This window comes from Sphaeramia orbicularis, chromosome 17, assembly GCF_902148855.1.
Source record: "Sphaeramia orbicularis chromosome 17, fSphaOr1.1, whole genome shotgun sequence".
NCBI lineage: Eukaryota > Metazoa > Chordata > Actinopteri > Kurtiformes > Apogonidae > Sphaeramia > Sphaeramia orbicularis.
This window is the reverse complement of record NC_043973.1, coordinates 37,837,599-37,863,938: the sequence shown is the minus strand read 5'-3', so window position 1 is coordinate 37,863,938 and position 26,340 is coordinate 37,837,599. Positions and strand designations below refer to the sequence as shown.

General features: G+C 35.5%; 1 protein-coding gene across 1 annotated transcript; it reads left to right on the top strand.

The window, feature by feature from the left end:
- The first annotated feature begins 48 nt into the window (after positions 1-48).
- LOC115436529 (importin-13-like) lies at positions 49-26,300 on the top strand. Its single transcript, XM_030159394.1, has 22 exons — positions 49-213; positions 366-474; positions 1,050-1,175; positions 3,579-4,213; positions 7,760-7,900; positions 7,999-8,140; positions 9,657-9,823; positions 9,951-10,071; positions 12,233-12,380; positions 13,647-13,828; positions 14,831-14,857; positions 14,985-15,119; positions 16,424-16,570; positions 18,119-18,199; positions 18,288-18,425; positions 19,866-19,962; positions 20,040-20,092; positions 22,158-22,224; positions 23,210-23,268; positions 23,494-23,583; positions 23,758-23,939; positions 25,993-26,300. Exons 2-22 carry the CDS (start codon positions 406-408, stop codon positions 26,084-26,086), a joined length of 2,901 nt encoding a protein of 966 aa, XP_030015254.1. The 5' UTR covers positions 49-213; positions 366-405; the 3' UTR covers positions 26,087-26,300.
- The last annotated feature ends 40 nt before the right edge of the window (positions 26,301-26,340 follow it).

Sequence of the window (26,340 nt, the reverse complement as noted above, 5' to 3'; positions counted from 1 at the left end):
GCCAGTGCGTAATGAGCGCAGCTGTGTGCGTCAAGAGCGCCTGTTGTGGATCGGTTTAACATTGAACACTCCTAAGATGAGTTCACTGTCTTTATTATAACCTACTGTGGAGCTACTGGAATATAGTTTAATAGACATTTTCAGTGTTAGTTTAGTAACTTTAAGTATTTGCAGGAGGTAATGTGAGACATCAACTTTTAAGTCCCCACAGAGGTCAGTATGTCGCCATGCCTGAGCGCACACCTCACATGTGTCCCGTATGGACAGCTGACCTGCTTCGTCCTTGTCAGCGTGCAGAGACACTCCTCTTAAAAGCCAGTGAACGTTTCGTTTAATAATTCCTATTTTTCCACCCCATCTTTCAGGCTTTAATTTCTGAGGAAACAGAAGGACAGCTTGTGCCAAATGGAGCCTCCAGCCAATCCGGGAGACAGCCCGGTGGAGTTGGAGTTAACAGTGGAGAATGTGGAGTCGGTGAGTCTAAACCACCAGCCTGTTCAATGAATGACTACTTATTATTGCATTAATCTTATCTTCTGGAATATAGGCCAAAACGCAGCAAATTGGTACCTATATGTGCCATTAAATGAGTAAAAAAAAAAAAAAAAAAAAAAAAAAAAAACGATTGGCAGCATCCCATAGACTTGTGCGTTTTATTTGGTTCAAATCCCATAATTAAAACAGTCAGTTTGTAGTCGAAAAGCAACTAGAGGCTTTTCAATTGTGTTTTACTAGAGTGAGACTAGGTTTACTGGAGCTTTTGTAACGTGATACCAGCTATAAGCATATGCTGTCCTAATAATAACTATCACCATGCGCTTTGGATTAGTTGCCATGACAACAGCTTTTTTTTTTTTTTTTTTTTTTTTTACTCCATTCTAACAATTGGTCAAACTAATGTTGTTGTGGCTGCAGATGGAGTTTCTATCTCTTGTTCCAGATGATGTAGAAATAATTGTCTTGGTTTGATTCTGAATATACTCTCACTCTTCCATCTCCTCACCACTCTCTCTCTCTCTCTCTCTCTCTCTTTCTGTTTCCTCCATCAGGCCCTCTACCAGCTGTACTTTGACGCAGACATGGAGCATAAGAATGTGGCCCAGAAATGGTTGACCCAAGCCCAGGCATCCACACAGGCGTGGCAGTTCTGCTGGGCCCTGCTGGGTCCAGATAAAGTATGTTCTGGTCATGTCATCCAGCTGCAACTACTGCATAGAAATGAATGTATTACACGGTCATAATGCAAACAGCATTTATATGTGGCTCTGATGATATTAACCCTTTCATGCATAGTGGTCACTACAGTGGGCATCTATTCTACAGCTGTTCTCTTTTATATTGATGGATTTTGTTATTTTAGTTCCATATCAGTCAACACAGTGGATGCTTATGCACCATCCCATACACTGACATTCATTGTTCTTGATAAACCTGATCTGCAGTAACTTGTTTGAACATAAATCAGTTGCTTGTTATTGTTATTAGACTGTAATTAACAGGGTTTTTTGTTTTGTTTTGTTATTTTTTTTTACAAAAAGTTGTTTTTTTGGCATATTATCTCCATGAAGTGAGTAGTGACTAGTGTTAGAGTATTTTAAAATATGAGAAAATATCAGATTAGCTGCATTAAAAAAAAAAAAAAAAATCATAGTTTTCACACAGTATATCGGTAAATATGTTTCTTTACTTCAAAAATTAAATGCATGGTGTCCAGTTGAGTGGACCATTTTGCATCTCAAATAGGTTCATTAAAAAATAAATAAATAAATAAATAAAAATTCAATCGCATTGTTTTTTTTTAATGCCTAGAGGAATTAAAACACTCAGGGAAAAAAAAAAATCTTGATCAAGGCTTTCATAATTCATACATGAAAGGGTTAATAAGTGTTCCCTGAGGCATTTGAGAGAATCCCCAATGGCCTCTGATGATGTAAAAGTAAAGCCACATGTCCTCATAAGGTGTTTTAAAAGGCTCCAGCTGCATTATTAAATGTTGTTTCAGGGAACAATGTATTCCAAATTTTTTATTACATCATTTTTATGCCATTAATATGTGCTCTTTTAGGTGTTTATGTTGTTTTACAAACCTTAGTGTTGGAGTAACATAAGGCATGTGCTCCAAAAATGATCACTTTAGACCAGTTTTTGTTTGAGGTTAGGTGTTTCCAGTATCCAGTATTCAATCCAAATGTATTTATAATGCAAATTTAAACATAACAGGTCATCCCTGTAATGAACTGGTACATGTCCAGGGTGTATGCTGTAGTTGAGATAGACCTTGGCGCCACCAGACCATTTCGAGGACTAATCAGTTCAGAAAATGAATGAATCAATCAATCAACATACAAAATGTTGTACATCAAAATAAACAGGAGAATTGCACATATGTACATATTAACCCTTTATCAGGCAAGTGACTGTTTTTGGTAATTTCTGCAAACATTAAATACGATGCCAATCTTCCTCAGTGCCTCAGTGAGGTCCAGAAGCATGTTGGCTTTTATAACATCATACTTATACAGTGATGCAGAGAGATTTTATTGAAATTTTGAAGCTGTAAATAATGAATATGAGTAACTTTTTGTCAGTTTATGACCTTAATACAGTTGATCATTGCATGTGTTTACTTTGTAGTAAGTGCTGCTCATATGTTTTATGGCAAGAGGAGGGAGATGACAATATCCAACAGCATACAAGGGTTGAAATGTTGAATTTCAGAGTATTTCAATGAGTGTCCTATAAAGGGTTAAAAATACACCATCCTGTTTATACACACAAAGCACTGTAAGCAAGAGCATAAAAAAAAAACAAAAAAGTTATACCTTTCACTATGTGTCAAAAGCCAAGAGTGCAATTTTGTTGCACAACTGGTGTAATAACGATAAAGCCTATTCTATTCTATTCTATTCTATTCTATTCTATTCTATTCTATTCTATTCTACAGACATTTTAAGACACTTTAAAAACAGACAGAACGGAATATAGCATCTCATTCCACTATTTGGGGTTATGACTGAGAACATCTGTTCTTAAGTCTTCTTTTAGGGACAAGAAGAAGCAACTGTAGACCTAAGGACCATGAAGGGACATCAGTTTTTAAAATGTCAGTCAGATATGATGCCACTAACCCACCAAGATACAGTCATGGAAAAAATTATTAGACCATCAAAAGTCATCAAAAACAATGGTTATGCAATCAAGTACTAACTCCTGTGTGTATCATGTGGCTAAAACAGACAGAAAAGAAAACATGGAAGCTCCCCCCCCATCATCACCAAAATGTAATCATTTGTTCCTTGTGCCAGTATCAACATTTCTTGAAAGTTTCATGAAAATCCGTCCTTAACTTTTTGAGTTATCTTGCTAACAGACAGACAAACAGAAACCCTGATGGAAACATAACCTTCTCCGTTTCACTTGGCTGAGGTAATAAAATATGTGCGTATAATAATACAATAAAATCTTAAAAGGATTCCTGTAACAGATCATTGTTAAAGGCCTCCAGTGATGGGTCTATACTATGAGTTCTGAAAATGATGAATGAAGTAACTATAATATTTCTCTCTCTCTCTCTGCAGCTCCCAGAGGTTCAGTTTTTTGGTGCCAGCACCCTCCACACAAAGATCTCCCGCCACTGGAGCGACCTCCCCACAGACCAGCATGAGAGCCTCAGGATGCAGCTCCTGTCCCACATCTTACACTTCTCCTCGGGTCCCAAAATGGTGTTAACCAGATTGTGCGTAGCTTTGGCTTCTTTGGCCCTTAATCTGATTCCGCAGGCTTGGTCCCAGCCAGTGGCCGACATGGTTAGGGCGTTCCAGCCTCAGAAACCTGACTCTAAAGACGGTTCAGAAGTCACTCAGGACCCCCAAGCCCACTGCCTCACTCTGCTGGAGCTCCTCACTGTGCTTCCAGAGGAGTTCCAGAGCAGCAGGCTTACTCAAGCTCGTCGTGCCCAGTTGAGGGAAGCCCTGATCGGGGAGTGGTCAGTGGTGTGTCCCATGCTGCGGCAGCTCCTCCAGAGCCAGGACTCTTCCAACCAGGTGAAGGAGAAGGTGCTGCGATGTCTGTCCAGCTGGGTGGGGCTGGATGTGCCTTTAGGGGAGAGTCAGGAACTGGTCCAGGACTGTTTTACTGCACTGTCCAACCCGGAGCTGTTTGACTCAGCCGTGGAGACGATTGTAAACGCCATCTCACAGCCTGACTGCCAAAGGTACTGTAGACGATCTGGTGGTGGAGCACTGTAAGACCGGATAAGTTGAGTTTACTTAAAAAATTTGTGTAAAACAGTTGCCCTAAAAAAATTAAGCAATGAGTAATGAAAACTTGAGTGTATCAAACTTAAATGCTTGATTTGAATGGAATTGCTATTTTAAGTACAACACACTAAATGCCAAGTTAATTTAACTTAAAATTTGTTGTAATGTCAATTGCTTTGTATAATCATTAGACTTAATATCATCAGTTCATTGGGCTCAATTCCAAGTTGACTTAACCTCCCAAGACCCAGGAAATGTCAGAAAAGTACCAGCTTCTTTTCTTTATTTATTAAATAAGTACCTATATTGGAAACATCCTGATGCAACAGTTTTGTCAGATGCAGTTTTTAAAAATTTTATGGAATATCGTCTGTGGTGGACAGCTTTCTTTTTTTTTCTTCCTTTTTTTCCTTTGTATGAAGTTGTGAAACTCTTGTCCACAAATGTGGACAGAAAACTCAGAGCTGGGTCTGAGGAGGTTAAATTATAATCTTTGGCAATATATGTTGCTTTATGTAATTATTCATCTTAATATACTGTGGCATAGATGACAATTTAGTAGCAAGGCAGCTCAGCATAATCTTTCAGTACAAATAATATTATTAGTTTGATAAAGTACAAATATTTTCACTGTAGAAACAATTTTGGATGAACAGTTAAGCCATTGTTGGGCCGATGGCTCTGACTCATGGTGCAGCTCTACAAAAATACAGAAACAAACACAAAAAGGCCAATAAACATTGCTATACACACATTAAGTCAAAATTAACACTAATACCAAAACCCCGTTGAACCCCTGCACATAAAAATAACACATTTACAACAACATGCCCAATACCCACAATGCAATGCAGAGGTAAAAAGGTGTGGTCATGACTAAAACGTAGTGATTTAAATCCATTCAATTTCAACTTTTTCGTACTTTCAACTATGTCTAGAAATTAGTAGAATATACTGAACATTTTATAGTCATGTAATAAAACTTCAATCATTTAAGTACATTGTAATTAAAGCATTTTAGTAAATGCAAAGTCTGGGCTCTACAATGAGTGGACTGGTCACCAGTTTCTGTACATTCATATAAATCTAAGGTTCTTGCACTATTCTGGAGCTTTTTCATTTCATCCAACTTTGTGCGTCTACTTCAGTACATCTCAAAGAAAATTAATTTACATTTGTCTGGCAGGTTTAGTTTCTACTTATTTAGCTTTTTGGAATTCTCACCCTCTTCCTGGTCAGTTAAAACCAGTCAAAATGTGCCAACTCCAAACTTTGGTGATAAATAGTAGGACCAAGTGTTCCTGTATGGTTTGAGAAAACTGTTAGTCTTCTAACTTAAGTCAACTCTTAAAAACCCTCTTGGATTCTTTTGGATTAACTGGAAAATGTATTGTCTCAAAGCTAAATACAGGCCTGTTGTTTTATGAGCTCATGACAAGTGAACTTTTTTATAGATAGATGACTTTCACAAGACAGTGTACATAAACATATAAACATAAACTGGTCTTACAGAATATGGTGCATTGATGTAGATTAACCTAAGGGTGTCCAATCCTGGACCTCAAGGGCCGGTATCCTGCATGTTTTAGAAGTATCCCTCTTCCAACACACCTGATGAAACGATAAACCTATCATCAAGCTCTGCAGAAGCCTGATAACAATCATCAGGTCTGTTGGACGAGGGAAACATCTAAAACATGCGGGATGCCGGCCCTCCTGGACCAGGATTGGATACCCCTGGTTAACCCATAAAGACCCAAACATCCACCGTCTACCAAAATCATGTACTGATGTAAACTGTTTAATACCTGTTGATCCAATAATTGATGCAAAATGTAGTTTAACATCTTTTCATGGTCATCAGATATGACCCATTTGGATGGTCAGATGCTCTGTAGTTACCATGGAAACACCATCGTCTTCTACAACATTAATTCACCAGTAAAACCCATGGAGTTAGATCAATGACAGTGGATGGAGAAACTTGTTTTTATGTTCAGTTAATGATAGATTTTGCTGAAAAAGTCACTTTTTTTCCAGTTTTCTCTTTTTTTAATTTCTTTTTCACATGTTCATGAACATAAGATACAACAAACAGTACAGCAAGGCCAGTTGTGGGTTACAGTACTCAACAAAAGATATCCATAAACTATACAATAAAATGAAAATAAGGGCATCATATAACCATTTCAGCGCTGATGTCTTTGTTTTTAAATCCAATCCATTTGTCCCATTTTTTTTTTTTTATCAAACTCACCTTTTTTTAAAAAAAACTTTTTTAGTAATAGTAATAATTTCCTCTATTTTTGATATAATAATCCTCAACTACTCTGAGCTTTTATGGACATCTACATGATTAGTAAATTAAATGTTGGAAAATGCCTGATTTTCACTGAAAAAAAAAAACAAAATGCAGAAGATAATATTACAATAAATGGTGATAAATCACTCAAGGGTGGTTAAATATAGAGAAAAATTCATTTTGGAACTGCCACAAAAGTCACACTGGGTCCTTATTGGTTAAATTAACAATAGTATATAAAGTAGTTAATATGAGCTCAACATTTTTTCTTTTTTTCGAATATTGCATTAAAATCAAACAACAAAAGAATTTTATAAAAGAAAGTCAAACATTCAAAAAGGAGCAGGATGAAGTTTAAGTTATAATCTCCCGCCCCCTTACCCCATCCTTCACTGACCCTAAATTCCTGTCAGATTCCCTAAGTAACTCAAAAATGCTACACATATCAGACTAAATTCTGACTATGCCCAAAACACAAAATTGCTGTACATATCAAGGACAGACTGTCCATTTTGCAGCAACATTTTACATTAAAATAAACTCTTTCCTTTTCATAGTGGTAATAGTGCATATCAAAGACAAAAATAAACTCTGTCCATTTCATGACAATAATACACATACAACAAAAGTACACTATCTGGTTCATAATAATAATGCACAAAAACAAACTGTCATTTCTTAGCAGTAGTATACTATCAAAAATAAATGTCCAATTCATAACCTTACCCGTATGAAAAAACAAAAATATACTCTATCCGTTTCATAGCACAAATACTACAGAAGAGGATTAGGGCCACTGGAACAAAAAAAAAAAAAAAAAAAAGAAAAGAAAAAAAGAAAAGGTCAGTTTTTGTTTTTTTTTTGTAAATCATTATTCTGAGAAAAAAGTCAGAATTCTGAGAAAAAAGTCAGAATTCTGAATTTTTTTCTCAAAATTCTGACTTTTTCTCAGAATAATGATAAAAAAAATGACCTTTTTTTTTTCCAGTGGCCCTTATCGTCTTCTGTACAAATACCCATATGAAAAAAAATAAAAAAGTAACTCTGTTCATTGCATAACAATAAACATTTAACATCTATTGCAATGAAATGCAACATAAATATTAAAATATAAGTGATAAACACCGACAAGGTTATTTACCACCTCTAATAATGTCATAGTCAGTTTCAGTGACGTGTTAATATGGTGTGTTTTCAGGTACACTGATGCTCTGGTGAACTTGTTGCCTCTGGTGCTGGGTCTTCATGACCAGCTGAAGACAGCAGCTCAGGACGGGGACATGGAGACGTCACATGGCATCTGCAGAATCGCTGTTGCCATGGGGGAAACACACTCCAGGTACACACACACATACACAAATACTGCCGTCTTTATAAGCTGGCTTCAGTGTTTGGCTGTTATTTCTTGATTGGGATCATTGTGTTTGTTTATGACAGGGTTTTGTTGGAACAGGTGGAGCACTGGCAGGAGTATCTGGCTTTGGTCAACATGATTCTGTTCTGTACTGGGATCCCTGGGCACTACCCTGTCAGTGAGACCACCAGCTCCCTGACACTCACCTTCTGGTACACACTGCAGGTATGGAGAGTCCACGGATTAGGAATATATAAGAGCTTCTGCCATAATTGTTGTCCCAAAACCCAAAAAAAACACAGAATTTAGAAAGTGTTCAACTCTGCAAATCTGTTTACTTACTTACTCGATTGTTCGTTTATTATTTAGCAAAATCAACAATATTTGAATAGCAGTGTTTAAATCTTTAATCACCAAAGTCACAATGTTGCAACAAGTAACACAACTGAAAGAAACAGACAACTTTTTGAAATCTGGATATTAAAATTCAATATTTAAAAAAAAAACAAAGAAACAAACAAAAAAAAAAACTTTGGCACTGAAACGGTTAACATTCATAAAAATAATCATTTAGAAATTCACTACTCGCTCTTGTGATTAGTCTTGGTCGTGATTGTTACAGTACTGAAAATTTTGGATAACTTTGAGTCATTCTAACAATGTGAAGCCCATGGTTAGTTATTAGTACTGTTTTTTTTTTTTCTCCGGGAGGGAATTAATGAAGAACACCCCTTATATATATTTTTCCCCACTATATTTTTTCCCTGGTATTTTTTTTTACCCACAAAATTTTTTTTCTGGTATTTTTTTTAACCCCACTAAATTTGTTTCCTGGTATTTTTTTCCCCCCTCAAAATTTTTTCCTGGGTTTTTTCCCCACTCATTTTTTCTGGGTTTTTTTCCCCACTAAATTTTTTCCTGGTATTTTTTGTCCCCATTAATTTTTTTTCTTGGTATATTTTACCCCACTAAGTTTTTTCCTGGTATTTTTTTCCCCACTAAATTTTTTTCCTGGTATTTTTTCCCCCACTAAATATTTTTCCTGGTATATTTTCCCCACTAAGTTTTTTCCTGGTACTTTTCCCCACTAATTTTTTTTCCTGGTATTTTTTTCCCCCCACTAATTTTTTTCCTGGTATTTTCTTCCCCCACTAAGTTTTCCTGGTATTTTTTTCCCCACTGAATTTTTTTCCTGGTATTTTCTTCCCCACTAATTTTTTCCTGAAATTTTTTCCACACTAAATTTTTTTCCTGGTATTTTTTTCCCTATTAAATTTTTTTCCTGGAATTTTCCCCACTACATTTTTTTCCTGTTTTTTGTTCCCACTAAATTTTTTCATGGTATTTTTTCCCCACTAATTTTTTTTCCTGGTATTTTTTTCCCCACTACATTTTTTCCTGGTATTTTTTCCCCCACAATTTTTTTTCCTAGTATTTTTTTCCCTAACAAATTTTTTCCCGTTTTTTTTTTCTCACCAAATTTTTTTCCAGGTATTTTTTTGTTGAATATAGTAATATATATTAGAAGAATCTTTGTTCACACAAGAAGATTTCCATACTTTACTGTGTTTAAAGTTTGAAGTCTCTCAGTTGTGGATCAGCTGTTTGCACTAATTTAATGGAAGTCTCTTATATTTGCCACACAGACATCAGTATCAGCCAACAGATACAGATTTAACACTGAATTTTCCTGCTTGTTCTCTTGTAATGTTACATGTTTTATAATATGTTGCTTGTTCAGGATGACATCTTGTCCTTTGAGGAGGACAAACAGGCGGTTTACCTGCAGGTCTACAGGCCCGTTTACTTCCAGCTGGTGGATGTGCTGCTGCATAAATCCCACTATCCCTCCCAGGACGAGTACACCGCCTGGACGACTGATGACAAAGAGCAGTTCAGGATATACAGGTCAGACACAGAACCGATGCAACGTCACTGATTTTTCCACTCAAGAAGCCAAAACACTGGATGGTCACACAGCGCTGTTACCTAAGAGCATCCCCAACTATGTTTCCATGCCTGTTTTACATTTCAGAGTGGACATCTCTGACACCCTGATGTATGTATATGAAATGTTGGGTGCTGAACTGCTTAGTAACCTCTACGACAGACTGGGCAGGCAGCTCATGGACCCCCAGCAGTCTGCAGTATGGCAGGTAACGCAATCAGAAATACTGGAAGAATATCGCACACTTGATTATTTAATGTCCTGCACAGTTTTAATGTAAATGTAGCCTTGAGATCAGTGGTGTAGTCCAGGGTATACAGCGGTATACGGAATATACACTATATTGCCAAAAGTATTCGCTCACCCATCCAAATAATCAGAATCAGGTGTTCCAATCACTTCCATGGTCACAGGTGTGTAAAATCCAGCACCTAGGCAGGCAGACTGTTTTTACAAACATTTGTGACAGAATGGGTCGCTCTCAGGAGCTCAGTGAATTCCAGCATGGAACTGTGATAGGATGCCACCTGTGCAACAAATCCAGTCGTGAAATTTCCTGGCTCCTAAATATTCCACAGTCAACTGTCAGCTGTATTATAAGAAAGTGGAAGTGTTTGGGAACGACAGCAACTCAGCCACGAAGTGGTAGGCCACGTAAACTGACGGAGCAGGGTCAGCGGATGCTGAGGCGCATAGTGCGAAGAGGTCGCCAACTTTCTGCAGAGTCAATCGCTACAGACCTCCAAACTTCATGTGGCCTTCAGATTAGCTCCAGAACAGTGCGCAGAGAGCTTCATGGAATGGGTTTCCATGGCCGAGCAGCTGCATCCAAGCCATACATCACCAAGTGCAATGCAAAGCACCGGATGCAGTGGTGTAAAGCACGCCGCCACTGGACTCTAGAGCAGTGGAGGCGCCTTCTCTGGAGTGACCAGTCGGGCTTCTCCATCTGGCAATCTGATGGACGAGTCTGGGTTTGGCGGTTGCCAGGAGAACGATACTTGTCGGACCGCATTGTGCCAAGTGTAAAGTTTGGTGGAGGGGGGATTATGGTGTGGAGTTGTTTTTCAGGAGCTGGGCTTGGCCCCTTAGTTCCAGTGAAAGGAACTGGGAATGCTTCAGCATACCAAGACATTTTGGACAATTCCATGCTCCCAACTTTGTGGGAACAGTTTGGAGCTGGCTCCTTCCTCTTCCAACATGACTGTGCACCAGTGCACAAAGCAAGGTCCATAAAGACATGGATGACAGAGTCTGGTGTGGATGAACTGGACTGGCCTGCACAGAGTCCTGACCTCAACCCCACAGAACACCTTTGGGATGAATTAGAGCAGAGACTGAGAGCCAGGCCTTCTGTCCAACATCAGTGTGTGACCTCACAAATGCGCTTCTGGAAGAATGGTCCAAAATTCCCATGAACACACTCCTAAACCTTGTGGACAGCCTTCCCAGAAGAGCTGAAGCTGTTATAGCTGCAAAGGGTGGACCCACATCATATTGAACCCCATAGACTAGGAATGGGATGGCACTGAAATTCATATGCAGGTCAAGGCAGGTGAGCAAATACTTTTGGCAATATAGTGTACCTACTTATTTTTCAGTCATCATTGTGTATACCCACTTCTAAATCCCCCTAATGTGCACCATTCAGTAGTATCTGAGCCAAATTTCCCATGTTTTCCCCTAAGATGGTGAAGCCATGACCCGCCCTACTCTGCTTCTAATTGGCTAGCACTTGGTACCTTTGCCGATTAGATTGGTTAACTTTAGGCATGAGGACTGATGAGCCAATCAGAGGCAGAATAGGGCGGGTCATGCTGAGGAAAATATTTCTAATTTTTTTTTTTTCAAAAAAAATATTGCTAACTTAGTGCCAGGGCTCTGCTTAATGCCAGCCACCTCTGGAACCTGATTGGCCACCTCAGGTGCTAGTGCCATCCCAGCTGATTGACAGGACACTGCACGTCTCATTGAAAGATGTGTGATTATTGTAAATGCGAACAAGAAATGAAAGGCTAACGTTATCCTATGTTTTCCTCATGTTGAATACATTTCCATTCATGCAGCTGCTTGTGTGACCAGTAATACCTACAAACTGCTCCTGATCAAGTCGTGATCATTTTATAATAGTGAGCTACAAATACTACTGATGGATTTTTGGGTAAACTGAATAGAGTAGTCTTATATATCACTGTTTCTAAAATGGTGTTTTTCTGGACTACTTAAAAAAAAAAAAAAAAAAAAAAAAAGGACAAAAATTTAGAGCATACCCACTTCTCCAGGGATCACTACACCACTGCTTGAGATCTCATCATTGTTTTGTTCTGTAACATTCAGATTGTGTTTCTTCTCCTGTGTTCCATCCTCAGGACACAGAGGCTTTGTTGTTTGGTTTCCAGTCCATAGCTGAGACCATAGACGTGAACTATTCTGATGTTATCCCCGGTCTCATCGGTCTCATCCCCAGAATCAACATCAGTAATGTTATGTTGGCCGACACCGTCATGTACACAATAGGTACAGAACTATGGATCATTTACCCAGTTGATAGATGATGTTCACTTTTTCATAGAATAGAATGACACTTGGTACAGTTTGGAGACCTGAACTGTTTCAGAAAAGAGTCATTATGTTTTGTGCTTAATTACATTTTGTATTTTGCCTCTTATCTCATAATAACACAGAACAGGTGATGTCCACCTTTATGTAATTTTATGGTCAAGAATTACAATGCAAAAATAAAGGAAGGTCCGCACAACCTGTGAGCTCACAGGTTATGCGGACCTTATTTATTTCTTCATCATTTTTTTTGGGATCCTACACACCTCTTACTTTTTGGATGTGCATGTCGTTCACCTCTTTTCAAGAATTACAATGCAACAATATAAACTGTTTAGGCTTAAAAACAAATGGGCTTTTTTTAAAGCCTTGACAAATTATTTTTAAACTAAGTTGTAATGGTCATATTGAATATTTTTCTGTTGTTCTTTGCAGTTAGTTTATTGCCAGGTTAATAAAAAAATAATAAAAAATTAAACTTTAATTAAACTGCACCACTACATGCAACAGGCATTATAGTATAACCAGTGCATTATATTAATACCAATATTTAGGGACTGAAGTTAGTAAATGTGTTGTTCCTGTTTTTAACTTCATTTCCCATCATGCAACGTGATACTGCGCCTCCCATCAACCATCATGGGCATAGCAACGTGATTGTAAGGCTGTTGTATTCCAACATTACTAATATCTCCCAAAATATTGGTCCTATCAACTTGTGGAGACATTTAAAGTGGAGATGGTACCTCAACTGTAGGTACCAAATAGGCCAGTTAAAAACATCTCAGTTTCTCAGAACTATTCAGATATGCATACACACTGAGACGCTCTGAGATATTCCAGTATTATGATATAGAAGTAATAGTGATGGTGGTTTTTATGTACTGTGACTTCCTCCTAATGCCTCTAATGTCACTGAATTCACTATTAAATATTTACCCAAATGGTTAATAATGTTGTGTATGGTGTTAATGTAATCTTTGACCATTAGAATGTATGAGTAGACATCACTTGTTGTGTTAACATGTTTGGCTCAGGAGATTTAATGTGAAGTGTGCAGTTCAGTTATGATGGAATATCGGCATTTTCAGCTCCATATTTGAAAAAGTCCAAAACTGTACATGAATTTTAAGTCTAATCAAACTGTTTTCTGTTTTGTAAGAGATTTGTGTTTTTAATCAGCACATAAGCAGAAGTGACATGTTCTACCATTGACTCCTGCAGGGTCTCTGGCTGAGTGGTTGGCAGACCATCCTGTGATGCTGAGCGGCATTTTACCCATGGTGCTCCAGGGCCTTGTAAAGGCTGAGCTGTCCGTGTCCAGTGTTTCTACCCTGAAGAGGATCTGCAGGGAGTGCAGACACGACCTCGGCCCCTACGCTCAGGACATCCTGACGGTGTCACAGGTCAGACTTACAGAATAACACAAATACATGGATTTTTATGAAGGTACATTTGTTTCTTTATTATTTAATTTTAAAAAAGTCATTTTAACCATAAAAAATATATTTTCAATAAAAAACCCTTTTTAATCAAATAAAAAAAGTGTTTTAATGCAACAAAATATCTGAGACCCAAAAGTTGCATTTGAACACTTTTTCTTTGATACCAAAAGATTTTTTTTTTATTGAAGTGAGTTATTTTTTGATTGAAAATACTTTTTTTGATTGAAGTCATGTTTTTTGTATTTGGGCCATATTATGGGTAGGACGTTTGTGTCTTTATTATTCAACCCCAAAAAATATCACTTCAATCAAAAAAAGAACATTTTCAATCAAAAAAAACTTAACTTCAATCCCAAAAAAAATTTCAATCCAAGAAAAAAAGGTCCTCAAATGCAGTTTTTTAGGTCTCAAATATAGATTTTTTTCATTCAAACACTTTTTTTCTTTGATTGAAAAGATTTTTTGTTTTTTACTGAAATGAAGTTTTTTTTTCATTGAAAAAAAATGTTTTTTTGATTAAAGCAACTTATTTTTTATGGAATTATAAAGAAACAAATTTACCTTCATAGTTTTGCTGAGAATAGTAGCAATTTTTAGAATTAGAAGTATACGTGACCTCTTTTCTTGTGTTTTAGTTTTCATCCCTATGTCAAAAAGGCAAGAAAAGGCTAAAAAAAGTTATTTTGATTATCGCAAGAATTATTGTACAAACTCAGAATTTCCTGTCATAGATTTATAAAAACAAGTACAAGTATTTCCTTTGCTCTGTTTTTACTTTTATGCCTTAAATGACCTAAACTTTGATCGAACATGTTTATTTAAAGTTATAAGTCTTGAAGGGTTAATGTAAATTTTTTTAACATTCTGATTGTTGTAGCTGTTTACCTCACCAGTGTTTACATTATAAGTATTTCATTCCTTAAAATGAAATATTTTCTTAGTTACTCTTGTATCTTTCTACAGGACGTTCTGGTAAAAGAAGTCCATAAGGTGAGTGAACAGCCTCTACATTTCCATTCCCAGCTCAGCGGTCTTTCTGAGTCCACCATGTGTGATGTATGTTGTGTATGTGTGTGTGTTTGTGTGTGTGTGTATGTATGTGTGTGTGTGTGTGCAGAGCAGCCAGTGCATGTGGCTGATGCAGGCCCTGGGTTTCCTCCTGTCTGCTCTGCCCATGGATGAGATTCTGGCCAGACTCCACTCGCTCATCACGCCTCACGTCCAGCGGCTGGACGCACTGGCACAGCAGGAGGTACGTAGAAAGAACCCTGGATGCAAACCGTCACAGCAGATGAGACGGAAGACCTGAAGGAGAAATGAGTTACAACAGTGGTTCCCAACCTTTTTTTGGCTCGTGACCCCATTTTAACATCACAAATTTGTGGTGACCTCAGACATTCAAAACTGAGATTTTTTATTTATTTATTTATTTATTTTTTTGCTAAAATTAATTTGTTTTTGATCATGTAATAGTTTGCTACACTAGTTTGCAAATAAACATTAATTTTAGTCGATATTTAGTCTGTATGATGTATATTATTATGGACGGAGGCAGTAAATCCAGGTGTAGATTACTGCACAAAGTGAGAATTTTATTTTCCTTGGTCAGGATAGGTACAGTCAGTCCAGCTTGGATTTACAAGGAGGACAATTAATACTGAACAAACAAGAACTCAAACTATGAATTATGAAAGAGCTGCAGCATCTGACACTGACCACAATGAACATTTGAAAGATAAACAGAACCACAGTGCTTCAGTTTCAGCTTCAGACCTTCAGGTTTTATTTGACTGTTTTACCTGTTCTTAAGGTTCCATTTGACTGTTTTTAATTTTCTTAAAGTTCCATTTGACTGTTTTTCCTTTTTTTAAAGTTCCATTTGACTGTTTTTCCTTTTCTTAAGGTTTTATTTGACTGTTTTTCCTTTTCTTAAAGTTCCATTTGACTGTTTTTCCTTTTCTTAAGGTTCCATTTGACTGTTTTTCCTTTTCTTAAGGTTCCATTTGACTGTTTTTCCTTTTCTTAAAGTTCCATTTGACTGTTTTTCCTTTTCTTAAGGTACCATTTGACAGTTTTTCCTTCTCTTAAGGTTCCATTTGAGTGTTATTCCTGTTCTTGAGGTTTTATTTGACAGTTTTTCCTTTTCTTAAGGTTCCATTTGACAGTTTTTCCTTCTCTTAAGGTTCCATTTGACTGTTTTTCCTGTTCTTGAGGTTTTATTTGACTGTTTTTCCCATTCTTAAGGTTCTATTTGACTGTTTTTCCTGTTCTTAAGGTTCTCTTTGACTGTTTTTCCCGTTCTTGAGGTTCTATTTGATAGTTTTTCCTGTTCTTAAGGTTCTATTTGACTATTTTTCCTGTTCTTAAGGTTCTATTTGACTATTTTTCCTGTTCTTAAGGTTCTATTTGACTATTTTTCCTGTTCTTAAGGTTCTATTTGACTATTTTTCCTGTTCTTAAGGTTCTATTTGACTGTTTTTCCTGTTCTTAAGGTTTTATTTGACTATTTTTCCTGTTCTTAATGTTCCATCACACCCTCTGTATCTTTCCCCTCAGCCTGATCCCACTAACAAACAGTCCATAATCCACATCCTGGGTATGTTGTCCAGTCTGTTCACTACTCTGGACATCAACAGACAGGTGGAAGGTTTGGAAGGAGCCCCCAACCCCAGACCCACCCCCTCCCAGACCACACACAACCCGGTGAGTTCACATTAAGAACATGTTGAACAAGTTGATGTTGAAGTTCAGGTGATTCGATGATTATTTTTCTCCTCACCTGGAGTTTTTAAATTTCTTAAACCATAGTTCAGGGTCATGAATAAATGAATTAATGTTTATGGCTTTTTTTTTCTTTTTTTTTTTTTAATTATTAATGAATGAATGAATGAATTAATTTATTTATTTATTTATTTATTTTACTGATTTTCCATTTTAGTGAACATACGATCATAAACATGGTAATATAACACTCCAAACAAAAAAAAAAAAAACCCTTCTAACCCCCCCTCCTCCCACCGTCAATAAGATCTATGGTGAATAAAATATTGATAATAATAAATTAATGTTTTATTTTGGATATATACAACTTACAATACAATCACCAACAAAAACCAAAGGCCCAAAGCCAAATAATCAACATAAAACCACCAAAAAAAAAAAAAGAAATTCATACTTGTATACTACAGTAATACTTAAGTTAAACACTTAATTCCACCCTTTTATTACAATACAACACACAAATTATGTCAATCTATATTAATACAAAATGTTTATATGTCTATATCAATTAATGTAATAATTATCATTTATTTTACATCGAAATCCACAATATCAACCCATGTAAATGCAAAAAACCATTAGCTAAAATTCATAATTATATAGAATTTACTTATAATTTATATTATATATGAGTATCTCAATTTTATTTTATATAACCCACAACTATTTGTTTATATAAAACAGTCAATATAATAATTATCATATATTTTACATCAAAATCCACTACATATGTGCTAAATATTAACCCATATAAATAAAATATACATATAGCTATAATTCATAATTATATAGAATTTCCTTATAAGTTATACGATGTATGACTATCTCAGTTTTTATATAACCCAAGATTATATTAGCTTATATAAAAACAATATATTATATTTACATGAATTCCACTACATTTTAGCCAAGTCATCTTTACTACACTCCCCAATATTCACCGATGTCATCAGAGCTAGCATCCGCCCTCTTATTGATACCTCTTCAGAAAAAGTTCCTTGTGCATTTTTTTTTTTTTTTTTTCTGTTATTCATGTTTACAAATTCATTCCACGTATTTGTGATGCACATGGGTTTCATTGTGGTTCGACCCTGGAGGTATTTTTTTTAATTAAGTTTTCCCCTCAAGTGATACCATCCCCATCTTTCATGAATGATATGAATGAAGAGAAAAGAATGTTAGTAAAATATTCATCTTATTCATCAATAATTTCCCCTGGGTTTCATGAAGTATTCAGATTCTGATTTAATAGCTTTAGTGTAACACAATTTATTTATAACACAAATTCTAGACCATAGGACTTTTCACAGATAAACATTATATTTCTATAGCTAATCATGCAATTCCTTATGTTTCCTCTCCAGTTTTAATCCATTTTATGCTTATTGGTCCAAACCCAAGTCTCTAAAAGCCATAAAATCCCATATGCATTTTGCTTAACATTTTATTATTATTATTATTTTTTTATAGGTTGTGGTTGTGCTCCAGCAAGTATTCACACTGATCCAGACCATCCTCAGCAAGTGGCTCGATGACTCAGACATAGTGGAGGTAAGAGGGTTTTTACTGCTTAAATAATGTGTAATAGTATAAATATGTGTGAGTTTGTGTGTTCGCTGACTCGTTGCCTCCTCTCCAGGCCGTGTGTGGGATATTTGACAAGTCGGTTCGGACCCTCCTACATGATTTTGGACCGATGGTGGCTCAGCTAAGCGAGATGCTGGGGCAGATCTACAGCGCATTCCCACAAGCCTCTGCTCTGGACCTGGCACGTCAGGTATCACCCACACACATCAGAGTAAATGCATATAGAGTAGAAGTTCTAGAGTCTAGAACTTTACTGAACCAACAAACCTAATGTTGGTCTAGAATCTAGACCAACATTAGGTTTGTTGGTTCAGTAAAGTTCTAATGCCCACACATATGTATTTCTAGTGCCTATATTAAGATCCAGTCTAGATATATGTGAAATATGTACAGCAGTAAAAACAAAAAATTTAAAGGAAAAAACACCCTCTACATGTCTTTCAGCCTTTTATTCAGACAATATGAGATTTATTTTCTGATGAATTATACCAGGTTTCATTCAACACATGTCAGATGTTTCTAATTGTTTGTGCTGCTTCTTGTCATGGGGTCAGAGGTCCCATTAAATGGTGACTTTGATCTTTTAGTTCAGGTATTTGTGTGCACGTATATCCAGTATTTTGTTGTTGTATGTGAAGAAAAAAGAAAAAGAAATAAATATGTATACTCATTTGAACCCTGCAAAAGCAACAAAGCTAAAGGTGGACTAAGACTACAACACATATAAAACAATCTTTCATTGAGACTGAAAAATATGGAAATAAATCAAATTTTTTGTGTTTTTGTAGATGGTTCACATACAGTATTTGTTGGAGACAAATAGAATAGAATAGAATAGAATAGAATAGAATTAAATAAAATAGAATAGAATAGAATTAAATAGAATAGAATATAATAGAATTAAATAGAATTAAATAGAATAGAATAGAATAGAATTAAATAGAATAGAATTAAATAGAATAGTAGAATAGAATAGAATTAAATAGAATTAAATAGAATAGAATATAATTAAATAGAATAGAATAGAATAGAATAGAATAGAATAGAATAGAATAGAATAGAATAGAATAGAATAGGCTTTATTGTCATTACACCAGTTGTGCAGTGAAATTGCAGGTGGTCTCACAGACATCATTAAAAAGTATGAAAATATAGAAATTTAAAAGTGTGCAATTGAAAAATATGTACAAAATGGAGGTATACTGTATGAAAGGCTAAGATTTAAAAATGTAAGGTAGTATAAAATGTGCAAATGTAGTAGCAGCAGTAGTGTAAACAATGTAAATATTTGTAACAATGCTGCAGTGAACAGCGCAAACTTAAGAATGTGGTCAGTGTAGTATGTTAACAACAATGTAAAATACATGTGTCAGTGTAGGCAAATGTAACAGGGTAGAGGTGAAACATACATGTACCGGTGTAAACAGTGCAGAAGTAATAGGTAAGCAGGGTAACATACATGTGCCAGGCATGTGGCATATGTACAGAGGTTGATTATTGCACATTACAGTGAGGTGTGGTGTGTGTTTGCATTCCGTACGGCTCAAGCCCACAGCACATATAAATCCATTTTTCATGGAGACTTTAAAAAAAATGGGAATAAATCTATTTTTTCTGTTTTTTTTTGTAGATGGTTCACATATTTGCTGGAGAGGAACAGCACATCTCAAACATTCAATGCCTCACAGAACAGTTGACTTCTGCCACACTGGCCATATTTCAACAAGGTAACACTGAGGAAAAATTCCAAATATGTTCGTCAGTAGAATTTGTCTTTGCTCATCCTATATGTGTTCCACTGCAGGTCCAAGGGATCATCCTGATATCGCAGAATCATTTATGCACTTCCATGCACAGGTAGGTTATTACCACTACTACTACTACTATTACTACTACTATTACTACTACTACTACTACTACTACTAATAATAATAATAATAATAATAATAACAATAATTTAGCTTGAGCACTCCACAAAATAACAAAAGATAAACAGTAAGAGGAGACAGTCAGTTGGTTCAATACATCTGTCCTGGGGCGCTGTAAAGGGGGGGTAGACATGACACAGTCCTGGGGCCCAGCATTCCCAGGGGACCCAGTGGACATAGGTTAGAAATTGAAAATTTCGTGTAAGCTCCAGAGTAGAAGAGAGGCATAGCAGCTGGTAGTCGACGTCCAAAGTTAAGTTTCACTTACGGGTTCATGCCAGTTAAGGCACTTATGAAACACACCCCCTATATATTTTTTCCTGGTATTTTTTTTCCCCAATAATTTTTTTCCTGGTATTTTTTATTCCCACTATTTTTTTTCCTGGTATTTTTTTCCCCACTAAATTTTTTTCCGGATATTTTTTTCCCCACTAAATTTTTTCCTGGTATTTTTTTCTCCACTAAATTTTTTTTCCTGATGTTTTTTCCCCACTAAATTTTTTTTCCTGGCATTTTTCCCCCACTATTTTTTTTACAGTTTTTTTTTTCACACTAATTTTTTTCCAGTTTTTTTTCCAACTACATTTTTTCCTGTTTTTCTTCCCACAAAAAATTTTCCCTGTTTTTTCCCCCAGAATATTTTTTTCCTGTTTTTTTCCCCAACTACAGTTTCCTGGTATCCCCCCCAATTTTTTTTTCTTGTATCTTTTTTCCCCACTAAATTTTTTCCTGGTATTTTTCCCCACTAATTTTTTTTCCTGAAATTTTTTTCCCCACTAAATTTTTTCCTGGTATTTTTTCCCCACTAAATTTTTTTCCTGATATTTTTTCCCCACTAAATTTTTTTCCTGGTATTTTTCCCCCACTATTTTTTTCCAGTTTTTTTTTCCACACTAATTTTTTTCCAGTTTTTTTTCCAACTACATTTTTTCCTGTTTTTTTTCCCACAAAAATTTTTCCCTGCTTTTTCCCCCAGAATATTTTTTCCTGTTTTTTTTCCAAACTACAGTTTCCCTGGTATCCCCCCCCCCTCCCCAATGTTTTTCCTTCTATCGTTTTTCCCCACTAAATTTTTTCCTGGTATTTTTCCCCACTAAATTTTTTTCCTGATATTTTTTCCCCACTAAATTTTTTCCTGGTATTTTTTTCCCCACTAAATTTTTTTTCTGGTTTTTTTTTCCCCACTAAATTTTTTTTCCTAGTATTTTTCCCCCACTATTTTTTTTTCCTGTTTTTTTTTCCCACTAATTTTTTTTTCCAGTTTTTTTTTCCCAACTAAATATTTTCCTGTTTTTTTCCCCACAAAAATTTTTCCCTGTTTTTCCCCCCCAGAATATTTTTTCCTGTTTTTTTTCCCAACTACAGTTTCCCTGGTACCCCCCCCACCCAATTTTTTTTCCTTGTATCTTTTTTCCCCACTAATTTTTTTTCCTGGTATCCCCCCCCCTCCCATTTTTTTCCTGTTTTTTTCCCACTAATTTTTTTCCAGTTTTTTTTTCCCAATTACATTTTTCCTGTTTTTTTCCCCCAGAATATTTTTCCCTGTTTTTTTTCCCAACTACATTTTCCCAGGTACCCACCCCCCCACCCCAACCCCCAATTTTTTTCCTTGTATTTTTTTCCCCCCTAAATTTTTTTTTCCTGGTATATTTTTCCCCACTAATTTTTTTCCTGTTTTTTTTTTCCCCACTAAGTCTTTTTTTATGGTTTTTATTTTTCCTAGCATTCCCAAGGGGCCCAGTGGATATAGGTTAGAAGTTGTGAAAATTTTGTGTAAGCTTTGGATTAAAACAAAGCATGGGAGTTGGGAATCCGCCCCCCCCCCCCCCCACACACACACACACACACACACACACACACACAAATTTACAGATACTTGTATTTTATGAAGGGCCCACCACGTGAACCTTTCATGGGGCACTTGTCCAGCACTTGTCCATATTTATGCATCAGACTGAAAACTTGGCACCTAATATTCTTTTGTGTTCTTCCAGATTCTTAAAAGGAAGCCTGATTTGTACCTATCTGACCAGATGGATGTCAAAGCTCTGTTTTACTGCGGTAAGCATCAGAACTTGCTAATAATATATAGCATAGATTTCAGGTTTATGAATCATTTTTTTTACACTTTATGAAGCCTTTAGAATTTAAAACCTGTGAAAAACCCTATTTGCATGCAAGTGTGTGACTTTTATTTGTTTTGTCTTCTGGTTGTATTTTTACATAGTATTTATCCATTATTGTGTATCTGTTTTCATCAGTTTTAGAATACCTGATCTTATATCTATATGTATTTTACTACTTTTATCATATCTTGGATTTTTACCTATATCTTTGAACAACACTTTAGGCACGTTAACCCTTTCATGCACACTGGTCACTACAGTGGACAGCTCTTCTACAGCTGTTCTCTTGTATATTCATGGATTTTGTTGTTCTTTTCATTGTTGTTGTTTTTTACACATATCTTTATTAAAGTTTTAAGACACTACATATCTTTTCTGGCATGAATTGGTAACATTATGTAGATCTCTCCTGAGCATAAAGCCCCAGAATCACAAGCCCTCCTCATAGTTTTCACACAATTTATCAGTAAATACATGTTTCTGTGTGTCAAAAATTAAACGTGTGGCGTCCAGCTGAGTGGACATTTTTGCAACTTCATGAAAAATAGGTTCATAAGATTTTTTTTTTTTTCATTATTATTATTTTTTTATGTATTTTTAATATTTTTTTTTAAATTATTATTGTTATTTTTTAAATTATTATTATTTATTTTTCAGAAGAAAATTTTTAATCACATTGTTTTTTTTCATGCCTAAAGAGGAATAAAAACACTCAGGAAAAAATTTTGATGAAGGTTCTCATAATTCGTGCATGAAAGGGTTAATGTGCTATATAAATAAACCTGACCATAAAAAAATCAGTGTTTAAATCTACACACATCTTATGTTTTATTATTATTATTTGTCATTTGTGTGACCCATTATGGGAAGCAGTCATTTAAAAATTTAATTTCTAACCCTCCACTGTTTGTTTTCTCCAGGGATTATGTCGCTCAAGTTTCCAGAGACTCCTACAGTAAAAGCTGCTAGTCTGTTCTTTGTAAGTGAAGGAAAAATAAAATAGTTAGATTCAGTGTTATTAGACATTAGAGGCTCCATTTCCATTTACAAGAGCTTCCTATACGGTGTCTAACAATCTGCAGACTATTATTATTTGTGTGATATCTTTGCCTGGATATGCACATATTTTTTTCAAGATTTAATATCATCCCATAGTTTTTCTTTTTCATTTCATCTGCTCTTTGACTCGTTTCTATTTTTGCAGACAGAGCTGTTGCCTCGTTGTAAAGACATGCCGTCTCTTGGTGAAGTGCTGCAGAGGGATGGAAAGCTCTTAACAGAGACGATACTCCAGGTGAGACAAACATAAAAAACATCTATTTTAAACGATAACTACTGTTCCGTACTACACAGAAAGTATATTCAGAATATTTTCAAGCCACACAGCCAGCACAGCATGTTCAGTGAATTCATCGTCTCCCTGGGGTTTTGTTTATTCTTCTGTATAATGTTGTTGTTGCTGTGACAGGCGGTTGGAGGAGGCTCTCCTCGCAGTCTGACAGAGCACTTTTCTGAGGTGCTGCTGAGTCTGAACAGACATTGTCCTGGTCTGCTGTCCCAGTGGCTCAAAGAGACCCTGCAGACCCCTGGATTCCCCTCCAACCAGGTCTCCCCAGAACAGAAACACACCTTCACCCAGCAGCTTCTAAGGTAACACTGAAAGTATAAATGGTTAATACACTGCAAAAATCCAAATCTTACCAAGTGTATTTTTCTTATTTCTAGTCAAAATATCTCATCACATTTAAAATGAGATATAATCACTTAAAGAGTAACTTTTCAGTGAGATAAAATAACTTATTTTTAGACAATAGATCTTGAAAGTCTTATTTCAAGAAATCTTATTAAGATAATTTTCACTTGTTCCATTGGCAGATTTGTTATGCAAAAAAATAAATGAATAAATAAATAAATAAATAAATATCTGCCAATGGAACAAGTGAAAATTATCTTGGTAAGATTTCTTGAAAAAAGATTTTCAAGATCTGTTGTCTAAAAATAAGTTGTTATATCTCACTGAAAAGTTACTCTTGAGGTGATTATGTCGTATTTTAAGTGTGATGAGATATTTTTCCTAGAAATGAGAAAAATACACTTGGTAAGATTTAGATTTTTTTTTCCAATGTATAAACTGCTGAAATTTAAAAAAAAAAAAAAAGAAAAAAAGTCATATACATATATATATATATATATATATATATATATATATATACACACACACACACATATATATACATATATATATACATACACACACACACACACACACATATATATATATTTATATATATATATATATATATATATATATATGACTTGACTTTTTTTTTTTTTTTTTGGTAATACCGTATAGAAAAATTTGCATTTTAGGTTTTTATTAGTGTAGTTTCATGCATCATTATTTTGCAATCTTATATTCTGGAACGCATGAAAATTATCTTGGTAAGATTTCTTGAAATAAGATTTTCAAGATCTATTGTCTAAAAATCAGTTCTTGTATCTCACTGAAAAGTTCCTCTTTAGGTGATTATGTCTTATTTTAAGTGTGATGAGATATTTTGACTAGAAATTAGAAAAATACACTTGGTAAGATTTAGATTTTTTTTCCAGTGTATAAACTGCTGACATTTAAAAAACAAGTCATTTGTATTATTTTAGAATTTAAGGTTGCAAAATAATGATGGATGAAGCTACACTAATAAAAGCCTAAAATGCTAATGTTTCTATACAGCATAGCCAAAAAGAAAGTCCAATACACAATATTTTATTGGAATATCTTTAACTTTGACTATGGGATGCTTTTAAAGTAATCACACAATGCTTATGCAAGGTCACAATATACAGTCGCAGAAAAAATGATTAGACCATCCCTTGTTTTCTTCAATTTCCTGTTCATTTTAATGCCTGGTACAACTAAAGGTACATTTGTTTGGACAAATATGATAACAACAAAAATATCTCATAAGAGTTTAATTTCAGAGCTGATATCTATCCATTTTCCACAGTTTTCTTGATGATTACCAAAATCACTTCAATTCTTAGATGGATATCTATGGCACTGTACTGACAAAAACAATGCTTTTAGGAATTCCATGTTTTCTTTTCTGTCTGTTTTAGTCACGATACACACAGTAGTTAGTTCTTGATTGCATAACCATTGACTTTGATGACTTTTGATAGTCTAGTAATTTTTTTTCTACGACTGTAGGTTGCAACATTTATTTCCATCCAGAGTTGCATTCATTTTTTTCCTAGATCTTGTATTACTGATGAGAGAGTCGCACTGTCATGTAACGTCTTCTGCATCACATCCCATAGATTCTCCCAGGGTTCAGGTCTAGACTCTGTGGAGGTCGATACATGCGTGAAAATGATGCCTCCTGCTCTCTGCATCACTTTTTTACAAGTTCAATGAACATGATGAATCCCGGCACTGTCTAATCTAAATGTTCCATTGTAAAACTGGTGTTTGAGAAATAGCAGATGAAACATATTGATCACTGTAAGTAATTGGAAGGATGTTACCAATTTGTTTTGTTAAATCCAGGTGGGGACTTTTTGACTGTGTATATTCATACATGATGTAACATTTTCCAATTAAATATTACTCATCTTAATATTATTAAGTTTCACTATTACTCCAGGCATGTGTTCTGTTTAGACTTTACTCTATAAACCCACTGTAATTTTTTTTTTTTTCTAGGGAGCAAACCAACAAACGCCGTGTTAAAGAGATTGTAAAGGAGTTCTCTCTGCTCTGCCGTGGCCTGCAGGGTTCCGGATACTCCGATTACTAACCTGGGCTGCTTGTGTTGCATCTGGCTTTTTCTCCTTCTGAAAGGGTTAAGAACATGCTTTCCAACAATGGAAAATGATACGGTTCCAACTTAAATTAGCTCATGCTTTTGTATGACATGAGGCTAAACTGGACTGTCCTTTTGGGCTGGTGACACTGGACTACCTTTGGACTGAAAAATGTGTTTTCACTAAAATATCTTTGTTGAATAAATGGAAAAAAGGTTAAAAATGTCAAGAAGGAATCTCTTACATT